The 17,869-nt window shown below is 41.7% G+C and overlaps 1 protein-coding gene across 1 annotated transcript; it reads right to left on the bottom strand.

The window, feature by feature from the left end:
* Nucleotides 1–3,678: 3,678 nt before the first annotated feature.
* ZBED4 (zinc finger BED-type containing 4) lies at nucleotides 3,679–8,199 on the bottom strand. Its single transcript, XM_056846000.1, has one exon. It carries the CDS (start codon nucleotides 8,061–8,063, stop codon nucleotides 4,563–4,565), a length of 3,501 nt encoding a protein of 1,166 aa, XP_056701978.1. The 5' UTR covers nucleotides 8,064–8,199; the 3' UTR covers nucleotides 3,679–4,562.
* Nucleotides 8,200–17,869: the final 9,670 nt, after the last annotated feature.

The following is a 17,869-nucleotide window of genomic DNA, read 5'->3' as shown; positions in this document are numbered from 1 at the left end:
CGCATTTTCAGACTGTACAAGCTGAAAGCTATCCCACAGAACTGGACAAATCAGCCCCTCGGAACCATCCAATCCTGTTGCTGCTAATGTAGACTCCAAGTCAGAGCAGATGTGAGATTTTATTGAAAGGTTAGCAAAATGATAGCAGCAGGCTGCAAAGCAGTCCACCTCCTGTTGGCCAGAACCCAAAAGATCCTTGATCACCCAGATTTCTACAGGTCTACACTTTGCCGATGCAATGGTGGAAGAGAAAAATGGTTTCTTTGCCACCATCACAACAGAGCAAGCTTTAAAATGAGCTCTAGCATGTCAGATTTGTCATATGTCTTTCTCCAGTGTTGCTCTAGCCATCTCACTTGTCTTAATTGTCCACATCCCCTCATTAAACCTAGGCTGCCTGGGCTCTTAGTCCTGAGAGACATTCCAGAGGTCAACCGGGGCACAGACAGGAGCTCCGAACACATCAGCAGGAAAATCCCCTAATGCTGTCTGAAAACCATCAGGCTACATGGGCAAATCATCTTAATCCCCCACCACTGCAGAGTCTTGGAACCCCTCTGTCTAAAAACCTAGCAAGGAGGGATCTGTCCATGACAAGGTGATCCGCTTCAATCCCCCCCACCTTCCAGACTGCTACTACCTGAGAAAGGCCCATGGTTGTTGTGTAGACCATGAAACCTTGAGCAGCTCCCAACAAGGTACCCTCAGAATGGATGTTGAAGTCCCCCAAGACGACCAGCCTAGGTGTCCTCCACACTACGTCTGAGACCACCTCCGCAAGCTTAGGTATGGAGACAGCTGGGCAGCAGGATGGGTGGTACACCAATAAAATCCCAATCCTGTCTCACTCCCACTGAATACACATTCTCAAACAAGGCAGAGTCCAGGACAGGACATTGAGCCAGTGGGAAAAAACCCTGAGACTACAGTGACACCACCTTTCTCCAACATGGTGTAGTGGTTAAGAGCGGTGGACTCTGGAGAACCGGGTTTGATTCCCCACTCCTTCACACAAGTGGTGGACGCTAATCTGGTGAACTGGGTTGGTTTCCCCACTCCTACACATGAAGCCAGCTGGGTGACCTTGGGCTAGTCACACTCTCTCAGCCCCACCTACCTCACAGGGTGTCTGTTGTGGGGAGGGGAAGGTGATTGTAAGCCGGTTTGATTTTTCCTTAAGTGGTAGAGAAAGTCAGCATTTAAAAACTAACTCTTCTTCTCCATAAAGTGATCATTTTATGTCAATGCTCATGAATATGGCTCATGTTTGGTAGTGCCAACCTTCTTCAGCCTACTGCTGAAAACTTCCACTGTCCCAAGCAGAGAAGTACTGGTGAAGGGGGAGTGAAGGCGTGTACGCATCTTTCCTCTATTTTCCTTGGATTAATGGCAGCCACTGAAAATCCCTCTTCTTGATGTCATGGCAAAAACACGAGGGAACTCTATAGCCCTAAATTCTAGGACCTATGCATAGGTTTGATATGTGCTGAGAGTGTTGACTTGTAAGACATGCCCTTAGGCCCCAAATTAAGAAAAAGTGTTAAGACAGCCAGTTTTCAGACTTTAAGTCTGATGATTTACTATGTGTATTCCAAGTTTCAGCTGTTAAGCAAGTCTCAACCCACATCAGGGAGATCTCAGTGTCTTTCACATAATAGTAAGAGACCACTACATACATCCTGTGCATGTATTAATCACTTTAATCATTTTTGCTATTAATTACAATCCCCAACTATCAGATTGCTGAAGGGTGAAGGAAAAACAGAACTAGCACAAATCAAAGTTCATGACACTATGTGGTTTTTGTTATGAAATTGGCTTCTGAATGTAGACTTGGTAAGATTGCCATGAACTAAATGTGAGCAGAGTTCAGATGTGAAACGTAACAGTATTGGTACTGTCACTTTATACCAGTAACAGGGTGCATTTAGCTAACACCAGTAACATGGAATATGGGCTCTCATAAGCAAACTCTGTTCTACCCATGTATCACACCTTGCTGTGTTCTCAGACCAGGGCACCCTCTGTGTTGCACCTCCCAGGCTCTTCCTATGCCACTTGCACCACAGCCAAAGACTGACACAGTACTTTTAATGCTTGGATCTGACCCCCACCATTAGACCTTATAGCCTTCCCACTGTGAACAGTCCTTTCCCCTACTCGAGTTTTGTGCCCCTGAGGCATCCTCCCTCCCACAGTCATAGCTGGCACTTTTGGCTCATGCCCCATGAGCTCCTCTAGCCAGTCCTTTCTTTGAGCCTTTGGGCCCCAGGCTGGCTTTTCATCCTGCAGCCTCCACTTCCAGTGTCCTGGTCCTCCACCACCTTGGCAAGATTCACAGCTCCCTTGGCTTCCTTGCTGCCAGCCTCTGCAGCGTACCTCCTGGCCACTGTGCCTCTATCCCCCTAGTCTCTCCCACTGTCAGAATTTAAATCACCCAACCACAATAATACAAAACAAAGATCAGAATTTTAAAAAAACCCTTGTTATGTGTGTGTGTGCTCAAAAGGCTTTGGAATTCCTTCTTGAATAACAGACTCCTATGCCCTATCATGAGCAGGAGTGGGGTTACACCAGAGGACAATTTGCAAAGCTGTATCTGACATGCAGCATTCTGTTTAAAGTGATCCAGTGTTTACAGTAAAAAACTATTAGGAATGTGCAAACCCTTAAGCCTGCCTAGAAGTAGTTCCTTAGATTGTGATCAATTCCACCACCCCCAGTTCTGAGGATCTGACACCTGGAAGATTATTCATTTTCTCTCTGACAGGTTCTGAATGTACACAAAATCACACTGTTAACAGCTTGACTTTTAAAGACAAAACTATATTTCTATGGGGTATTTAGAATTTAACAGAATGAAAGCTTACGTGGCAAAACATTTTGAAAATGCAGCCATTCATGTGGAAATGCATACTTTCATATTGATATTTCCAACCCATATTGATAGCAATGCAAGCCACTAACACATCATTCTCTGCAAGACTGATTAGTTGTTTGGGAAATTGAATCCCACTGGAACTAAAGGTAATACCAACACAGTAAGGAAGGCAAGACTGCATAGAGGCAATCTTGAAAGACCAAAAACAAAGCAAGAAGCCTTCTTCCATGCAACCCCAAGGTAGTTATGTTCCTGCATACTGCTAAAAAAACCCTTTCCAACTGGTAATCTTTACTAATGTCCAAAGAGGGGAAAAAAGACCCAGGAGAGCACAACTAGCACTAAAAATTGCAAATAAAATGTTTAATTTCAGAAACTCAGTTCACCATTTATAAATACACTAAAACATAGTAAATGCAAAAAAATTAGGCAGAGGTACAGTATTTTAACAAAACTACATCTTTCCTAAAGGTCATAGGCAACTCCCATTTCCCTGAAGAATTTTATCAATGCACAGAAATGGGGAGAGAAACCTTTAATATTAAAAAAAAAAACACAACAAAAAAACAGAGCATACTGTTTACAATTAAAATGCTGGCTATTCTTAAACCTCAGTTTGAGGATTAGAGGGTTCTACAATATTTTATTTGCCTGACCAACACTGTCAATTATGGGTCAATTCTAGCAAATCACATTCTAAGCAGGGCACAGTTCTATAGGGGAAATTTGATGAGAATCAGACTGTCAGCTCCTTGCAACAGCCACTTAAAAAAAGAGGACATCATACATAATTCCATGGAAAACCAGGGCTTCATTTTTACACCAAGGAGTAGTACTGGATGTTTGGATGTACTCTATTTTAAAAGGATATAGCATAATGCCAACTCCTTGTACTTCTTTCAAATACACTGTATTAAATAAACAACTGGAAACAAAACTGAAAATAAACACCCCCCCAACCTTATAAATACTCAAGCTCTAATTCAGTTACAGTGTAAAAAACCTGAAAAGGGACCACTGAATGGCAAGATTATAGATTACTGATAACTGATGTTCCATAATACCTCTAACTTTAGTTTATTCCAATACTAACTCAATAGCCACCTGTAATTCATACATCATACTTGAATATTCTCATAACCCTTTAAGTACATTAGACCTGCAGTTAAAATCTGCAATGTAAAAAGATGGCTTCAATTCCACCTTTTATGTACAGCTTTCTTCTGACAGCTAGAAAATGTTTTTTTTTCCATTGTAATTAAAGCAATATTTAACTAATATACAGTACCTGGTTTATGGTTTTTACATAATTGAATAAAAAACTACATAATAGAACTGTTTACATCTTTGTTTGTCTTTCTATTCAAACAACAGTTTTAAAACTTCATTTACAATTGTCAATTAAAACCTACGTAATTTTGTGTGATCAGGACAAAGACAAGCTAAGTCTAGTAAGAACCTTTAAAAAAACACGTATGTACAGTATCTGGCCTGAAGGACAATTAATAAGGCACATGTAGACATATAGAAAGCTGAAAAATAAAACTAGAATTGAGAACTACCGTCACTGATTAGATGTCATACATGGCCCCTACTGGAGCAATTTAACAAACCAAGTTACAAATACAGTAATTATCCAGTGAGCAACAACAATTTTAGACTGGCAGCTTGTTCATTCGTTTCAATACTGGAAGTATATCAGAGGAAGATTTACTTTCAAAAAAATAAGTTTTTCAAAGTGTTCCATTGCTAGCCTTGACTGGCTAAAGCTGCTGTTTTCATTGGATGTACTGAACAATCTTTCCGATGGAACAATGCTTGGAGGACAACCCAGGAATCGGACAGCCAACTTTGACAGTACTGGCCAAGATGACTTCTTAAAGTTCCAGTATGTCAGAGGATCACAGTTATGCTCAAGCACTTCTTCCTCCAAGTACAAAAGCACCATTTCTTCTGGCAATTTAGCCTTCTCTTTTGGAATTTTCACTTTTTTCATGTCTTCCATAAGTGACCAAAGATTATTGTCCCCATAAGAGTTTTTAGATGGTGAACCCATACCACACCCATTGGAAACAGGTTTCTCATCATCTGAGGTAGCACTTAATATTTCTAGCTCCCTGATTAAGTCCTGTTTATACTGTTCAGCCTCCTCTTCTGTGAATAAGGAGGCCTTGTAACGAGGGTCCAAAAGAGTAGCAAAAATGTACCTTGGATCATGAAGCGTAGAAGACAGTCTACTCACCATAGCTTCTTTTAAAGACTTCAGCATGGTATCTATACCCATAGTTTCCTCAAACAGTAGTTCTATTTTCCTGTTGAGTATGTGAATCATTGGAATTACTTGGCTTAAAGTGGACATGTGGGTGCTCATCTCTCTGCTTGCAACTTCAAAAGGCTTGAGAGCATGACAGACAGACTGCATCACTTCCCATTGATCACAGCTTATTAATTCCCTGAAGCTGCACTCTATGGACATTTCGTCAACCGCTCTTTTCTGCTCAATGAGGCGTTCAAGCATATGGAATGATGTATTCCACTTTGATGGAACATCTTGAATTAACTGATGCTGGGGCAAATGATACTCTTTCTGCAGCTCTGCCAGTTTCTCTCTTGCTTTTGCTGACCGATGAACACGTTCACAAATCTTTCTTGCAATACTGAGCAAGTTCTGAACCATTCTCTGGCTTTTAATAGCTTCATTAACTATGAGGTTAACTGTGTGACCAAAGCACTGCACACTTGAATGATCCCCTTCATTTAAAGTTTTCCCTATAGTCTGATTATCTGTAACAGTAATCCCAATCTGAAGCCCAATTGATGTTATCCATGCTTCCCACCAATATTCTAGTTGCTTCTGAATGCTGATACCACTGTAGTCACAATCAACCTGTGACACATTTAACAGAGCTGAACAATGGTAATCTTCACATTGTGGTCGAACCCTTGACTCAAATGTTACCCAATGAGCAGTAAGGGTTAGGTACTCTCGGGTTTGGTTACTCATCCATATTCCAGACGTAAAATGAACGACTCCACTTTCAGCTTCTTTAAGATGTGAAACAATTATTTGTTTCACACTATCGTACATATCAGGAATTGCAGTCCTAGAAAAATAAGATGGTGAAGGCAAAGAATACTGAGGCTGCAAGTATTCAAGCAGTCGATTAAAGCCAATATTGTCTACAAAAGAATATGGCTGAAGGTCAAGTGCAATCATTTCAGCTACAAGAGTTGTAATTTTTTTGGCAACAGGGTGAGTCTCAGAAAATTTGTCACTGGCTTCGTCAAAAGATGAAGAGCCCAACAAATCTGTGCTCAGTGGCACATGACTATTTGTAGACGAGGACAATACTGGCTCTGAGGCATCTGGTTTCAGGACATTGTTATGAAACCGTTGTAAATGTCTTAGAAGGCAACTGGTACCTAGATTGGTTGGCTTTTTCCCCCGACTTATTGTTCGTCCACAGTGCATACATATTACTTTAGTTGAATCTGCAGAACAAATTGAGAAATGATTCCACAGTTTTGAGGTCTTTTTGCTACTAACAGGAAATATGATTTGACTATCATTAGTAACCATTGTGGGTAATTCAGTCAGTTTTGAAGATGAACATTCTGCAGAGGCCAGAGTAGCATAAGGAGAATTTGCTAAACTCACATCCATAAAATTCTTCTGGATCCCTATGAGTTCAGGATGGTGTCTATATAAGTGTCTTGTCAAACAGCTTGTGCCGACATCACCTTTCTTTCCGCGATTTATCATACAGTTGCAGTGTCTACACATGACTTTTAGACTATTCCCTGGAGATAAAGAGAAATGATGCCACACTTCCGACCTAAGCTTCCGCATCATCCGTTTATTCGGATGAAAAAGAGCACCATGTTCAAATATCAAAGGGCTTTTTTCAGGGGAAGAAACTAAAGAAGCCTCACCTATATCATCAGATGACAATAATGACGAATCTTCCATAAGTGCATCTCCCAAAGGGAGATGTGAATTGTTTTCTTCATTCATTCTATCTGGAGAAGAACAAACAGATGTTGGTTCTTTAGCCAGTTTTCCAGGAGACACCACAGAACTCAGATCACCATCTGAAGGCAATAAAGGTGGCAACAGAGTTGGAGGAGCCGTGTACAGTGGGGGGATGCTTGAACCACCTCCATTCTCTTGTAGAACAATTGAACGATGGGCTCTCCACATGTGTCGTATTAAGCAACTAGTTCCAAGATCTTTACCATTCTTTCCTCTACTGAATTCGTTCATGCAATGAATACAAACGGCTTTTGAGTTATCTAAAGGAGACAAATAAAAATGTTTCCAGACTGCAGATCTTCTCCTAGAGCCAGATGAACTCTTAGGAACTTGAACTGTTTTCTCTGCTATGCTCTCCACTGTTTCTTCACACTGGTTGTTAGAAAACTGTTGAGATGATGCAACGGCAGATTCTTCTTTATTGCTCTTTTCGGTAAATGACAGATCTGAAGGCATTTCTTCAGTAGAAATTACAGGAACAGACTCCTCAGTTATTTGATCTGGTGATGGAATTTTGGAAACACTTTTCTTAACCAGTTTTATAGGTGCTAACACGCTGGTTAGATCTTTAACCTCTGCAGACTGAGATGGCAGTAACAATGAAGGGGAAGGAAAGGGAGCTATAGTTGGGATACTTCCATTTTCTTGAATGAGGACAGTAGGGTGGGCTCTCCTCACATGCCTCATGAGACAACTTGTACTTAAGTCTTTTTCGTTTTTACCCCTGCTAAACTCTTTCATACAGTACATACATATTGCTTTTGTGCTATCTCTAGGAGATATAAAAAAATGATTCCAAGCAGGGGACTTTTTTCGGGAGCTTAAGCTTCTGCTTGAAAGAAGACTCTGTGTTACAGCTTCCATTGCTACATCATAAAGAGTGCTGCTGTACTGGGAAAACAGAGATCCATAATCATCTTCATTTTCTGCAGAGATGTATTTGCCTGGATTGTTATGGACAAAATTCTTCTCTCTGTCATCTTGCTCATCACTGCTGTCTGTCTGTCTTAAGTCTTCTGGCTCGGTTATGATATCTACTGCCTCTAAAGCACAATTACTATCATCTTCTGGTTCCACTTTTAAATTATTGATTTTATCTATTACAAAGTTACCATCAGTTTGGGGGGAATCTGCCCTATTTGTATCCATAGTTGATTTCAGTTATTTCTGCTGTGACTTCATACTTTAAAGTGAAGAACTGTAGTTAAATTCTAACAACTAATGCAAAAAAGGATATGGTGGGAACATAAGTTTGTATTCCCTAATTTGCTGTTTGAGAAGAATTTTTTTTTTTAAGCAAACTTATGGAAAATAATCCGGTTTAATGCACAGCATCTCATTCTTCCCTCCAGGATCCCGAGATTTCAAAGTCATAAATTAGTTTTGATGTGTGCTGGTATTAAATGCTCCATTTTGTGAGAAGCAGCCTTGAATTCTTTCCCAATAAAATCATGTACTCATCACAATTCTATTACGGTCTGTTCATATCATCTGGAAATAAAATAAAATAAAATATGTAAGCAAAGCTATTCAAGTGATCTTACTTTTCTGAATCAAATTTATTTATTTATTAATTCCATTTGTTACCCCGCTCTTCCCAGCCAAAAAATGATTACCTCCTTCCATGTTCAGCCTTTAAATATAGCTATTCTTACAGATTAATTTAAGAGCAAGACTACGTAACTTTAGAAAAAATGTACTAATGCTTGCAAATTACTTTTTAGATAGTACGTTTTACAGACACATCTTTGCACAATTCGTCATGGCCAAAATCCAAAGAGTTACTTTAGTACTCAAAAGCTTAGACATGCCCACTTTAAAACATTTAAATATTTAGTTGGTTTAAGATATCAAATTCATTTGTGGTGCTTCAGATGAGCAGTACTTTTGAAAGAAATATTTCAGAAATCACTTTATATCTGCCATGCAATGACAATATACTAGATCTGCTGAAGACAGGAACAGAGGGACAAAGATAATCCGTATTTTCATTGTATAAAATATGTATGAGCATTACAGACACCAAGCCATCATGAATGTTTACATTTATTTTAAGGAATCACGGCATACTTTAATGACTTAAAAGTCCTGACTTTCTGAATCAGGTGGTTCCTTCAGTGCACAAGTAACCTGCACCCCAAAGAGGGAGGGCTTGCTGGAGTTACGGGAGGTGCACACTAACCTGTCATTCACCCTGACCATTCATTTTGCCTACGTGCATTTAGATAAGGGGAGAACAAGGCTCAACTGAGTCTACAGGAATATTCCACACATGGCCTTACATCATGAGTGTATTTAATCACGCCCTGGGGTTTAAAACAGGTTAGCAAACACTGGTTAAGAGAGAACCTGGTTTGTATTAGCTAGTCAACACTGGTGCTAATGAAATGTTTAACCCTTATTAAGATGGAAGCAGGAATTCAGACACAAGAAGGGAGGAGGCAGATAAAAAAGTGCACAATCCTGCAAATTGTCGCAGCCATGACAGCTTTACACACCCAAGCAGGGCCTTCTGCAGGTGCCAAACTGCAAATGGGCAAAATCTTCAACCAAAAGGGGACTGCAAGCAAGAAATCAGAGGGAGACTGAGACTGGAAAGAGCAGACTTGAAGGAGCTAGGAAAGATTCTTAAGTGTAAGGATGTGTCTCTGGTGATCAAGATCAAGTTAATTCATGACATAGTATTTCCCATTACTATGTATGGGCGTGAAAGTTGGACAATGAAGAACACTGACAGGAAGAAAGTGGATTCCTTTGAAATGTGGTGTTGGAGGAGTTTTATGGATACCGTGGGCTGCTAAAAAGACAAATAAGTGAGTTCTGGATCAAATGAAGTCTGAACTTTTCCTAAAGCTAAAATTACTAAACTGAGGCTACTGTACTTTGGTCACATTCTGAGAAGACAAGAGTCACTAGAAAAGACAATAATACTAGGAAAAGTTGAGGGCAGCAGGAAAATAAGAAGACCCACCATGAGGTATATTGACTCTATAAAGGAAGCCATGGCCCACAGTTTGCAAGACCTGAGGAAGTTTCCAAGACGTTGTTAATGATCGAATATTTCAGAGAATATTAATTCACAGGGTTGCCAAGCACTTGACAGCACTTCCTACACACACAAAATATGTCTTGCTAACATTTGTGCTTTGTTTCAGTTCTGTTTTTTAGACTTCTGGTTGGTTTTACAACCCAAGCCCTAATTCATTGTTTACTGAATGTCCTATCTTGTTGAGTGTATTGACTCACTCTGTGTAATCCGCCTTAAATCCCAGTGAAAAAGGCATACTATAAATAAGTAAATCATGGATAAGGAATGTTATGCCTGCTCCAATACTAAGAGGGCAAAAAAAAAGTATTTCATAAGAATTAAAAGCAAAGCGATATGTTGAGGTTATCATGAAAGTAACTCACATGAAACCTGTAACTGAAGAGCATGCTTTGGCATAAGCAGCATGTGCTGATTAAAAAAATATCATGTGTGACCACTCCGATGACTTCTTTGAAGAAAAGTGAGACACAACACAGAGGAAAGAAGAAACCATAAGATCTAGTCAGAGAAGTAGAATGGGGAAGGAAAACAAAACAGTGTATCTATAAGCACTCTGAATTGCTATAGAATGTGCATGAATGCGCATGGAAGGGAAAGTGAATTTAAGTGAAATCATATGTGGCTGCCAGACTAAGGGTTCATCTATCTCCTCACTCCCTTCCCTTAAATTTTCCTCAGTCTACTTAGCATAAAGCTGCCTGAAAATGTATGATGCCATTACCACCACTGTCAACCTAGATGCCGCCCTTGCCAGTTAATTTGAATTGGTGGTGGCAATAGCTCTAATTCCTGCGCACCCCTGCTTCTGGCAAGTAGCCTTGGGTGAAGGATGTATGCGAGAAAATTAGACAGGAAGTGAATGGATGCAGTCTACCTGGTGCGCACTATGTTTAGATAAGACTTATGGAGAATATGGCAATACAAAGATGCTGAAACTCTCATCCATTTAATTCACACCCAGAATGTAAGAAGAATCATGGAGGTGGTACAGAAGAGGTGGCAACACATAAAAATGTAACAGCTATTTCCCCATGCACTCTGAAGAACTGAGGCTGGACCCAAAGTACATGCACCTTACAGTATTTCTGTTCATTCAGAATTCTTACACAAATTTGAAAGCACTATCAATTCTAAAAGATACGTTAAAAGGGGGGAAATGTGCATGCTAATAAAAAGCAATTCTGGAAAAGAATTAGCATCTACAGTGATCCAGTGTTATTCAAACTGAGCATGCCTTACTGTAGAGCAACAGCTAAAATACATTGAGAGGGTGGAAATTTTCATTACATATAAATTTAAGTGCTAAACAGTATCTAGTAAGGATTTTACTACCTCAAAACAATTCTTGTGCAGCTCAAATAGTATGGTAAATTTCTACAAAGTTTTCCCTGTCTTTGAGTATTTATAGGGAGATATTTAACAAGCCATCCAAGAATTAGCTAAAGTTGTAAAACCTTTCCCCCCTCAAGACGCTAACTGATAGCATTCAAGGCAGAGTAGTAGCTTGTAGCAAATGAACATGCAGTACTAATATAGGAAGAAATGCCCAAAATACTTTTATCTTCAACAAGAAAGAGGCTAATATCAGAATAGTGACAGCTTTAAGAAAAATAGACACAATAAAACCCTTTTCCTTTCTACATTTCATCTCTCAAAATCTGGTAAAAGTTTTGTAATGTATTTAATTCAATAACTGTTGCCAGAATCAATGTTTTACATACCTCGTAGGCTTCATCCTCCTGATGAGGTCTCGCATGAATAAGTGGATGTGGCAACTTCCACAAACTGGACTTACTGAAAAAACAGATCAGCACACTCAAACCCTACACAAAGACAAGTAGCACTAACATTACAGCATTATGATCAAACCTAATATATTTGGACATATGAGTAACACACATTTTTAGGACACCGGCACAGTTAATGTTTTTTAGCAGCACAAAACCTCTAATTCTGCACCTACTTATTTACATGGTTAAATTTCCTGGGCTCTAAAATAATGTTAACTGGAATATTTTTAATTACTGTTTACAATTTTAACAAAAAAAAACCCCGCTAAATTGTTCAGGGAGTTTTACATGTGATGGACCTATTTCAAGTAGAGAAATGTATATAGAACAATGAGATAAATAGTATTTGATAAGCCACATACCCATCTGATCTACTGTTTCTTGCTGGCTTCATTGCAGACAATATCTTCAGATCTAGAAATCAGGGAAGGGGGACAGAAAAGAAAGAAATATACTGTAGGCGGTATGTTTCCATACTGGAGCTTGTAGTTTTTCATCTGGTCAGAAGATGTATGATATCCCCAGCTTTCAGGCATGAATATACCAGCCATCTGGTTACCAAAGCCTTATTCCATATAGCTACTAAATCACTTTGGTCTACCAGTGCAATGCAAAAAGTATTTAAAATCACCAATACTTTTTGCTGAACTTTACTAACACTATTCATGGCCTCTCTGCAAATTTAGTATAAAACTAAGAACCCACTGAATCAACCTCGAAGACTGCTCACATTCTCCTCCTAAGTGCAGTTAAGACACACCCACACACACTGCCCAGCAGTATGGGCTCACATTTCAGGGAGGAAGCTCCCGTGCTATTGGGTGATTGTGTGAAGACAGACAGTTTCTTTCAGCTGTTTTGACAGTTGGAATACAAGGATATCCTGCTTACATGCTTAGTTTCAAAAGCTTAAATTGCATTATGCACTATATGAAGCTCAAGTACTCACATTATCACCTGCCTAACAGTTATCCTTTATCAACTTTAAACTATGATATCATGCAATCAGTTAAGGCTTTTCAGTGCATACTTCAAGGGAAGCAAGGATTCTAATCAGCATGACTGTGCCTGCACAGATTCCAAACTGCTAACCTGGGCCCAAATCCTGCTGGAGTTAGTTGTAATCAAGGCTAGTCATGACCAGCTTACATTTAGTCGTTAATAAGGCACACTTATCTGAGAGTGTTCCAAGTACAACGGTACTTACAGCCCTATGATGTGAAATGTTTACCAAGAAGCAAGTACAAGTCAAAGTTTACCAAGAAGCAAGTACAAAGCCACATGTTTTTTCCAATACCACTGTTGCCGGCCTCCCCACCCTCTCCCCCCCCAACTTAGGCTGGAGGTTACTGCCTGGCCTGGTTTTTTTCAGTGGCTCTATTTCTTGAATTTCATTGTTGCCATCTTGTTTCATTCGTTTGCTGGGAAGTTGATTTCAAAAGCTGTTCCCTCATACCTTTTTCCTTTTCAATGTGGCTCTCCTTATTTCAAAGTTCAGACTTTGACATAGAAATTAATATTCTACTTATATTTTTATGGTAGTTCATACATACAATATATACAAAAGCAGAGCTTCACAAAAACAATTACAAGCAATTACTCATGGTATTTTCGAGCTACACAGGAGACTTCTCCCACTGCTTAGTAGTAAGACAAATAGCAACTACAGTCACACAAGAAACTTTTCAGACTGTAAAGAGTCTGTTATTGTAGTGCAACCCCCCCTTTTTTTTCTTTACTAGTTCCCATCATACCTCTTATTGAATTGCATAAAATAGCTATATCACGATGGCTAGCAGTATTAGTCTGTCACTAGCAGTAGAAAAGAGCAAGAGTCCAGTAGCACCTTAAAGACCAACCAAATTTCTGGCAGGGTATGAGCTTCGTGAGGTATCTAAAGAAGTGAACTATGGCTCACGAAAGCTCATACCCTGCCAGAAATTTGGTTAGTCTTTAAGGTGCTACTGGACTCTTGCACTTTTCTAATAAAAGACATAAGGCTGCATTACATACACATGAACTAGACATACATTTACAAGTACAAAATAAGCATAAGATATGGATAAGATGGGCATGTCATGGTTAGATTCTGACGGGGAAAACCTAGATTCAAATCCCTACTCGTTCACAAAGTGTGTTGGATGACCTTGGGCCAGTAACTATCTTAACCTAATCCACTTCACGGAGTGGTTCTGAAGATAAAATTGAAGAGGGTGGGGGAGAGAACAATATACTCTGCTCAAAGTTCTTCACAAGGAAGGGCAGATAAAAATCTAATAGATAAATGAACCACAAAGTAAAAAGACAATACTTGATAGGCCATCTACAAATTAAATCCCTACAAAAGGAGAAGAAAATAATAACTATCAGGCTATTCCTCCTATACATTAAGTAACGCTTGGCACTAAAAGATGTTTTTCAGTTCCACATAGCAAGGTTTTCCCTCATGGGGTAAATAATTCAGTTTGAGGGACAGTTGATGCTGGTCTCTACCCAACAAGTCAAGTTATGATGTGGTGTCACAGCTTGAGAGGGACACACACACAATTCGGAATGCTAAATCTAGCACGGAGACAAACTTGTGTCTGGAAAAAGATTTTAGAATCTACTAGAGTAACCTAACACTATTATTACTATCGTAGTTTTTTGTTCTGAGCTCCTAAGCGTGACAAAGAAGTTTTAGTTAGAAAGCCAGATTCTAGCAGTTTTATAAGCCCTTAGAAAATTCTCACCTCTGCCATTTTTCTTAGTTTATTTAATTGTATCCCACCTTACCACCAAAGGGTAAATTTCAACATTAGATTTCCCCCACATGAAGGCTGAAAGAAACATTTCTCTGTGGCAACTCTCTATGCAGAAGGAAAATGTTTAAGAGCCCAAACACTGGTGACACCCCACTAACATCAGTGGATACACAGAATGCAAGCTGCTCATGTGAATCTGGGACAACAGACAAGAAGAAAACGTTTTAAATAATGAGACCACCACTAGGACGGCAGCTCACATATTTATTTGCTTTATTTATATCCCACCTTTTTCCTCTCTTCTGTTTTATCCTCACAACAACCCTATGAGGAAGGTTAGGCTGAGATTGTGTGACTGGCATAAGGTCACCCAGCAAGCTTTGATGGCAGAGCAGGGATTTGAAACTGGGTTATCCAGAACCTAATCTGACACTTCAACCACTACACCACACTGGCTCACAACATGGGGGCTGAGAAGGGGTTTAACTGGCTCTTGTTATGCATGCCTCATACGACATAAGACCATTGATCCATCTAGCCCAATGCAAACTATGTCTATTGGCAGCAACCTATTAACACCGTGATCACTCAGCTTCAGGGGCTCTTCGTTATGTTCTCTCCTCCACCACACATCAAAAAATACATACAATGTCCATTGCTGTAGGAACACTCGCCAGGAAGCCCCAACTGCATGGAAGCAGCCTTAAGTTGCCCATCTGTACAGCACAAACAATCCCTGGAAGTACTTCCCCCACGCCTAACTGCCTAGGCTGTTAAGACGATTAACCAAAGAGGGTTTATTACCTTTGGTGGTGAGAACAGGGGCACTATACTGTTTTAAAGTCAAGCACTTAGCATCTCAAGAAGCAAGCTAAGCTATTCACAAAAGGCAACAGTAAACAGGAGTCCAGCGGCATCTTAAAGACAAACAAGATATTATCCAAGCATAAGGTTTCATGAGCTAGAGCACACATTGACAGATACACATAGCAGTTCCTCACTAGGCAGACCCCACTATGTGCATCTGACAAAGTGGGCTATAGAAGCTTTACGCTGAGAGATTATTCTCTAAAGTGTCACTAGACTTTTGTGGCAACAATCTACCCTGGCTACCCCTCCGGAATTATTAAAAGGGAACAGACTGCTGCAAGGAAGGGTGGAGTGTCACGCTATTCGACCTCTTCGCAACTGGCCACCCATCATCTCTCTTTTCAAAGAGTTATGTGCCCACGGGAACTTGAACACATCCCACAGAAGCCCTCTTCACAAGTTTCAGTCAGCACACATACATTCTACATGTTCGTGAGTACTTAAGAAAGAGCCAGCACACGTTCACTTTACAAACAAAACTAGGGACCAGTACCTGGAGAAATGGGTGTTTCCCTCACACATTCAGCTGTACACATGCTGAACAAAATCACTCAATGCACTTCTAGAGGAAAATTAAGCGTACAGGGCACACACTACCCGTGCGTTCACTGTTAACTTGTTAACAGGACTATAGTATGCCATTCATCGGAGGGGGGGTGTCGCAAAGAAGTGAAAAAGAAGAGATTGCATTATTGATTGAAAGGGAGCAAAGGGCGAGGGGGTGAAGGAGGAAGTGTGGAGCTCCCGAGACGGCCCCCTTCAGTGAAGGAGGGGAGGTGGCACAAGCCGGAATTCGAGAGGAAAGGGAAGCGGGGAGGCTGGACCGAACTGCGGGCCAGACAAAGCCGAATCGCTGTTCTGCTCAGGGAAATGCGGCCCAGCTCTTTCCCGAGGGGGCTTCTTCATCCGACAGGAGAAGTGCACGGGGGGGGGGGGAGAGTGGGAGGGACCAAAGCAGCTCCATCACCCGCCCCGCCTCACAAGGGGGCTCCGAACGATCCATGGGAGGGGGGGCAGCTCCTCCCCCTTCCCGGTCTCCGCTCAGACAATAAGGCTGGCGCGCGAGAGAACCGGGTAGGGGGGGGGGGGAGGAGAGAGAGAAAGGAACACGGGTTAGGGGCCCAGGCGCTGTTTCTTGCACTCGCCCGACCCAAACCCGACGGCGGCCTTCAAAGCGCTCCCCCCCCCCCACGGAGGGAAGCGGAAGGATTTCACCTCACCGCTCAAGCACAGCTCTGGGGAGGGTGGCTTAAAGGAGTCCGGGAGACGTCCTCTCTCTCACACCCCCCTCGCAGCCGGATCTTTCCCTCACCTCACCCGTCTTTGCCTCAAGCGATGCCCTCCCCGGGACCGCTTCGCCAGAGGGCCCAACCGCGGGCTAGAGCGAAGCCTCCGGGGGGCCCGTCTCATTCATTGCTCAGGCGCTTTGTCTCCCGCTGCCCAGTCGCTCAACGCGGACTCCCCCGGCTCGGCCGCCACGACGGGACTGCGCATGTGCCACGCTCGGGGCAAGCCGACAAGCCAGAGGAGAGGCGGAGCTGAGGCCATGGCACGCAACCTGAGCGGAGAGGGGCGGGGCGTGGACGGCCGGGCCGAACGTCACGCGGGCGCTCGTGTGTGCTCGAGGCTGGCGCGGGGAAAATACGTCATTGAGTGTCGCGTGCCAGCGTCAGTGCCTGAAGGACCCCGGGGGGAGACAAAGAGGGCCTGGCGACAAAATGGCCGACGCTGAGGCAAGGGAAGGGGGAGCGGAAGCGAAGACCAGACGCGCCGAAAGTAGTTACAAGGGGGACAGGAACAAATAATTAAAAGCTGTTATGTCCCACATGTGGAGTACGGCCTGGGCCGTCGCTTCTGTCCTGTATGAACGACCCGCGACCTCCTTCATGCAGAATGAAACGCAGAAGTCCTGGTCCTGTTTATAAAATCCCCGCTGGGAGTGCCAAAGCTCGATTCCCAGCCGTGGCTAAAGTAGTAACCTGTTGTTTTGAACCGTTTTCCTGAAGCCCTGCTTTCAACACTAGAGATTTAAGTTTACCTTCCTACAGTGAAAAAGCTGCATTTACTGGTGACTGCATTAAGCTTCCCAGGCCGATTTTAACAAGCGTTTCAGTTTCACTGTACAATCCTATGTAAAATTCCTCTCGTCTAATATAATTGAAATCCATGGCTTTAGATTGGAGCAAGTCTATATAAGAGTGCACTGTCAGATTATTGGTTCATTAGCTGTATTCTTACCTCTGCAAGCATCTTCCATGGTGTGCCACAAAACCAGAGCGTTTTCACTGGATATACCAGGGACTGAATCTGAAATTTTATGTATGCAAAGTGTATTCTGTCTCCTTCCTGCAGCTGTAATGCATTTTTGTCCGCCTTGAAGTCCTTCCACCAAAGAGTCCTTCTACCAGCGAAGGGCAGCTATTTCATCCTCCCAACTCTGTGACTTCAGTTAGGCTGAGAGTATGGCCCAAGGAAAGAACCCAGTACGTTTATGGGCAAGTG

Source organism: Euleptes europaea, chromosome 3 (assembly GCF_029931775.1).
Source record: "Euleptes europaea isolate rEulEur1 chromosome 3, rEulEur1.hap1, whole genome shotgun sequence".
Classification (NCBI taxonomy): Eukaryota; Metazoa; Chordata; class Lepidosauria; order Squamata; family Sphaerodactylidae; genus Euleptes; species Euleptes europaea.
Note: the sequence above shows the minus strand (reverse complement) of the source record. Positions and strands in the feature narration are given on the sequence as shown.

Excerpts from the sequence above, each read along its gene's own strand:
- ZBED4 (XM_056846000.1), bottom strand. The coding sequence starts at position 8,063 with ATGGATACAAATAGGGCAGATTCCCCCCAAACTGATGGTAACTTTGTA.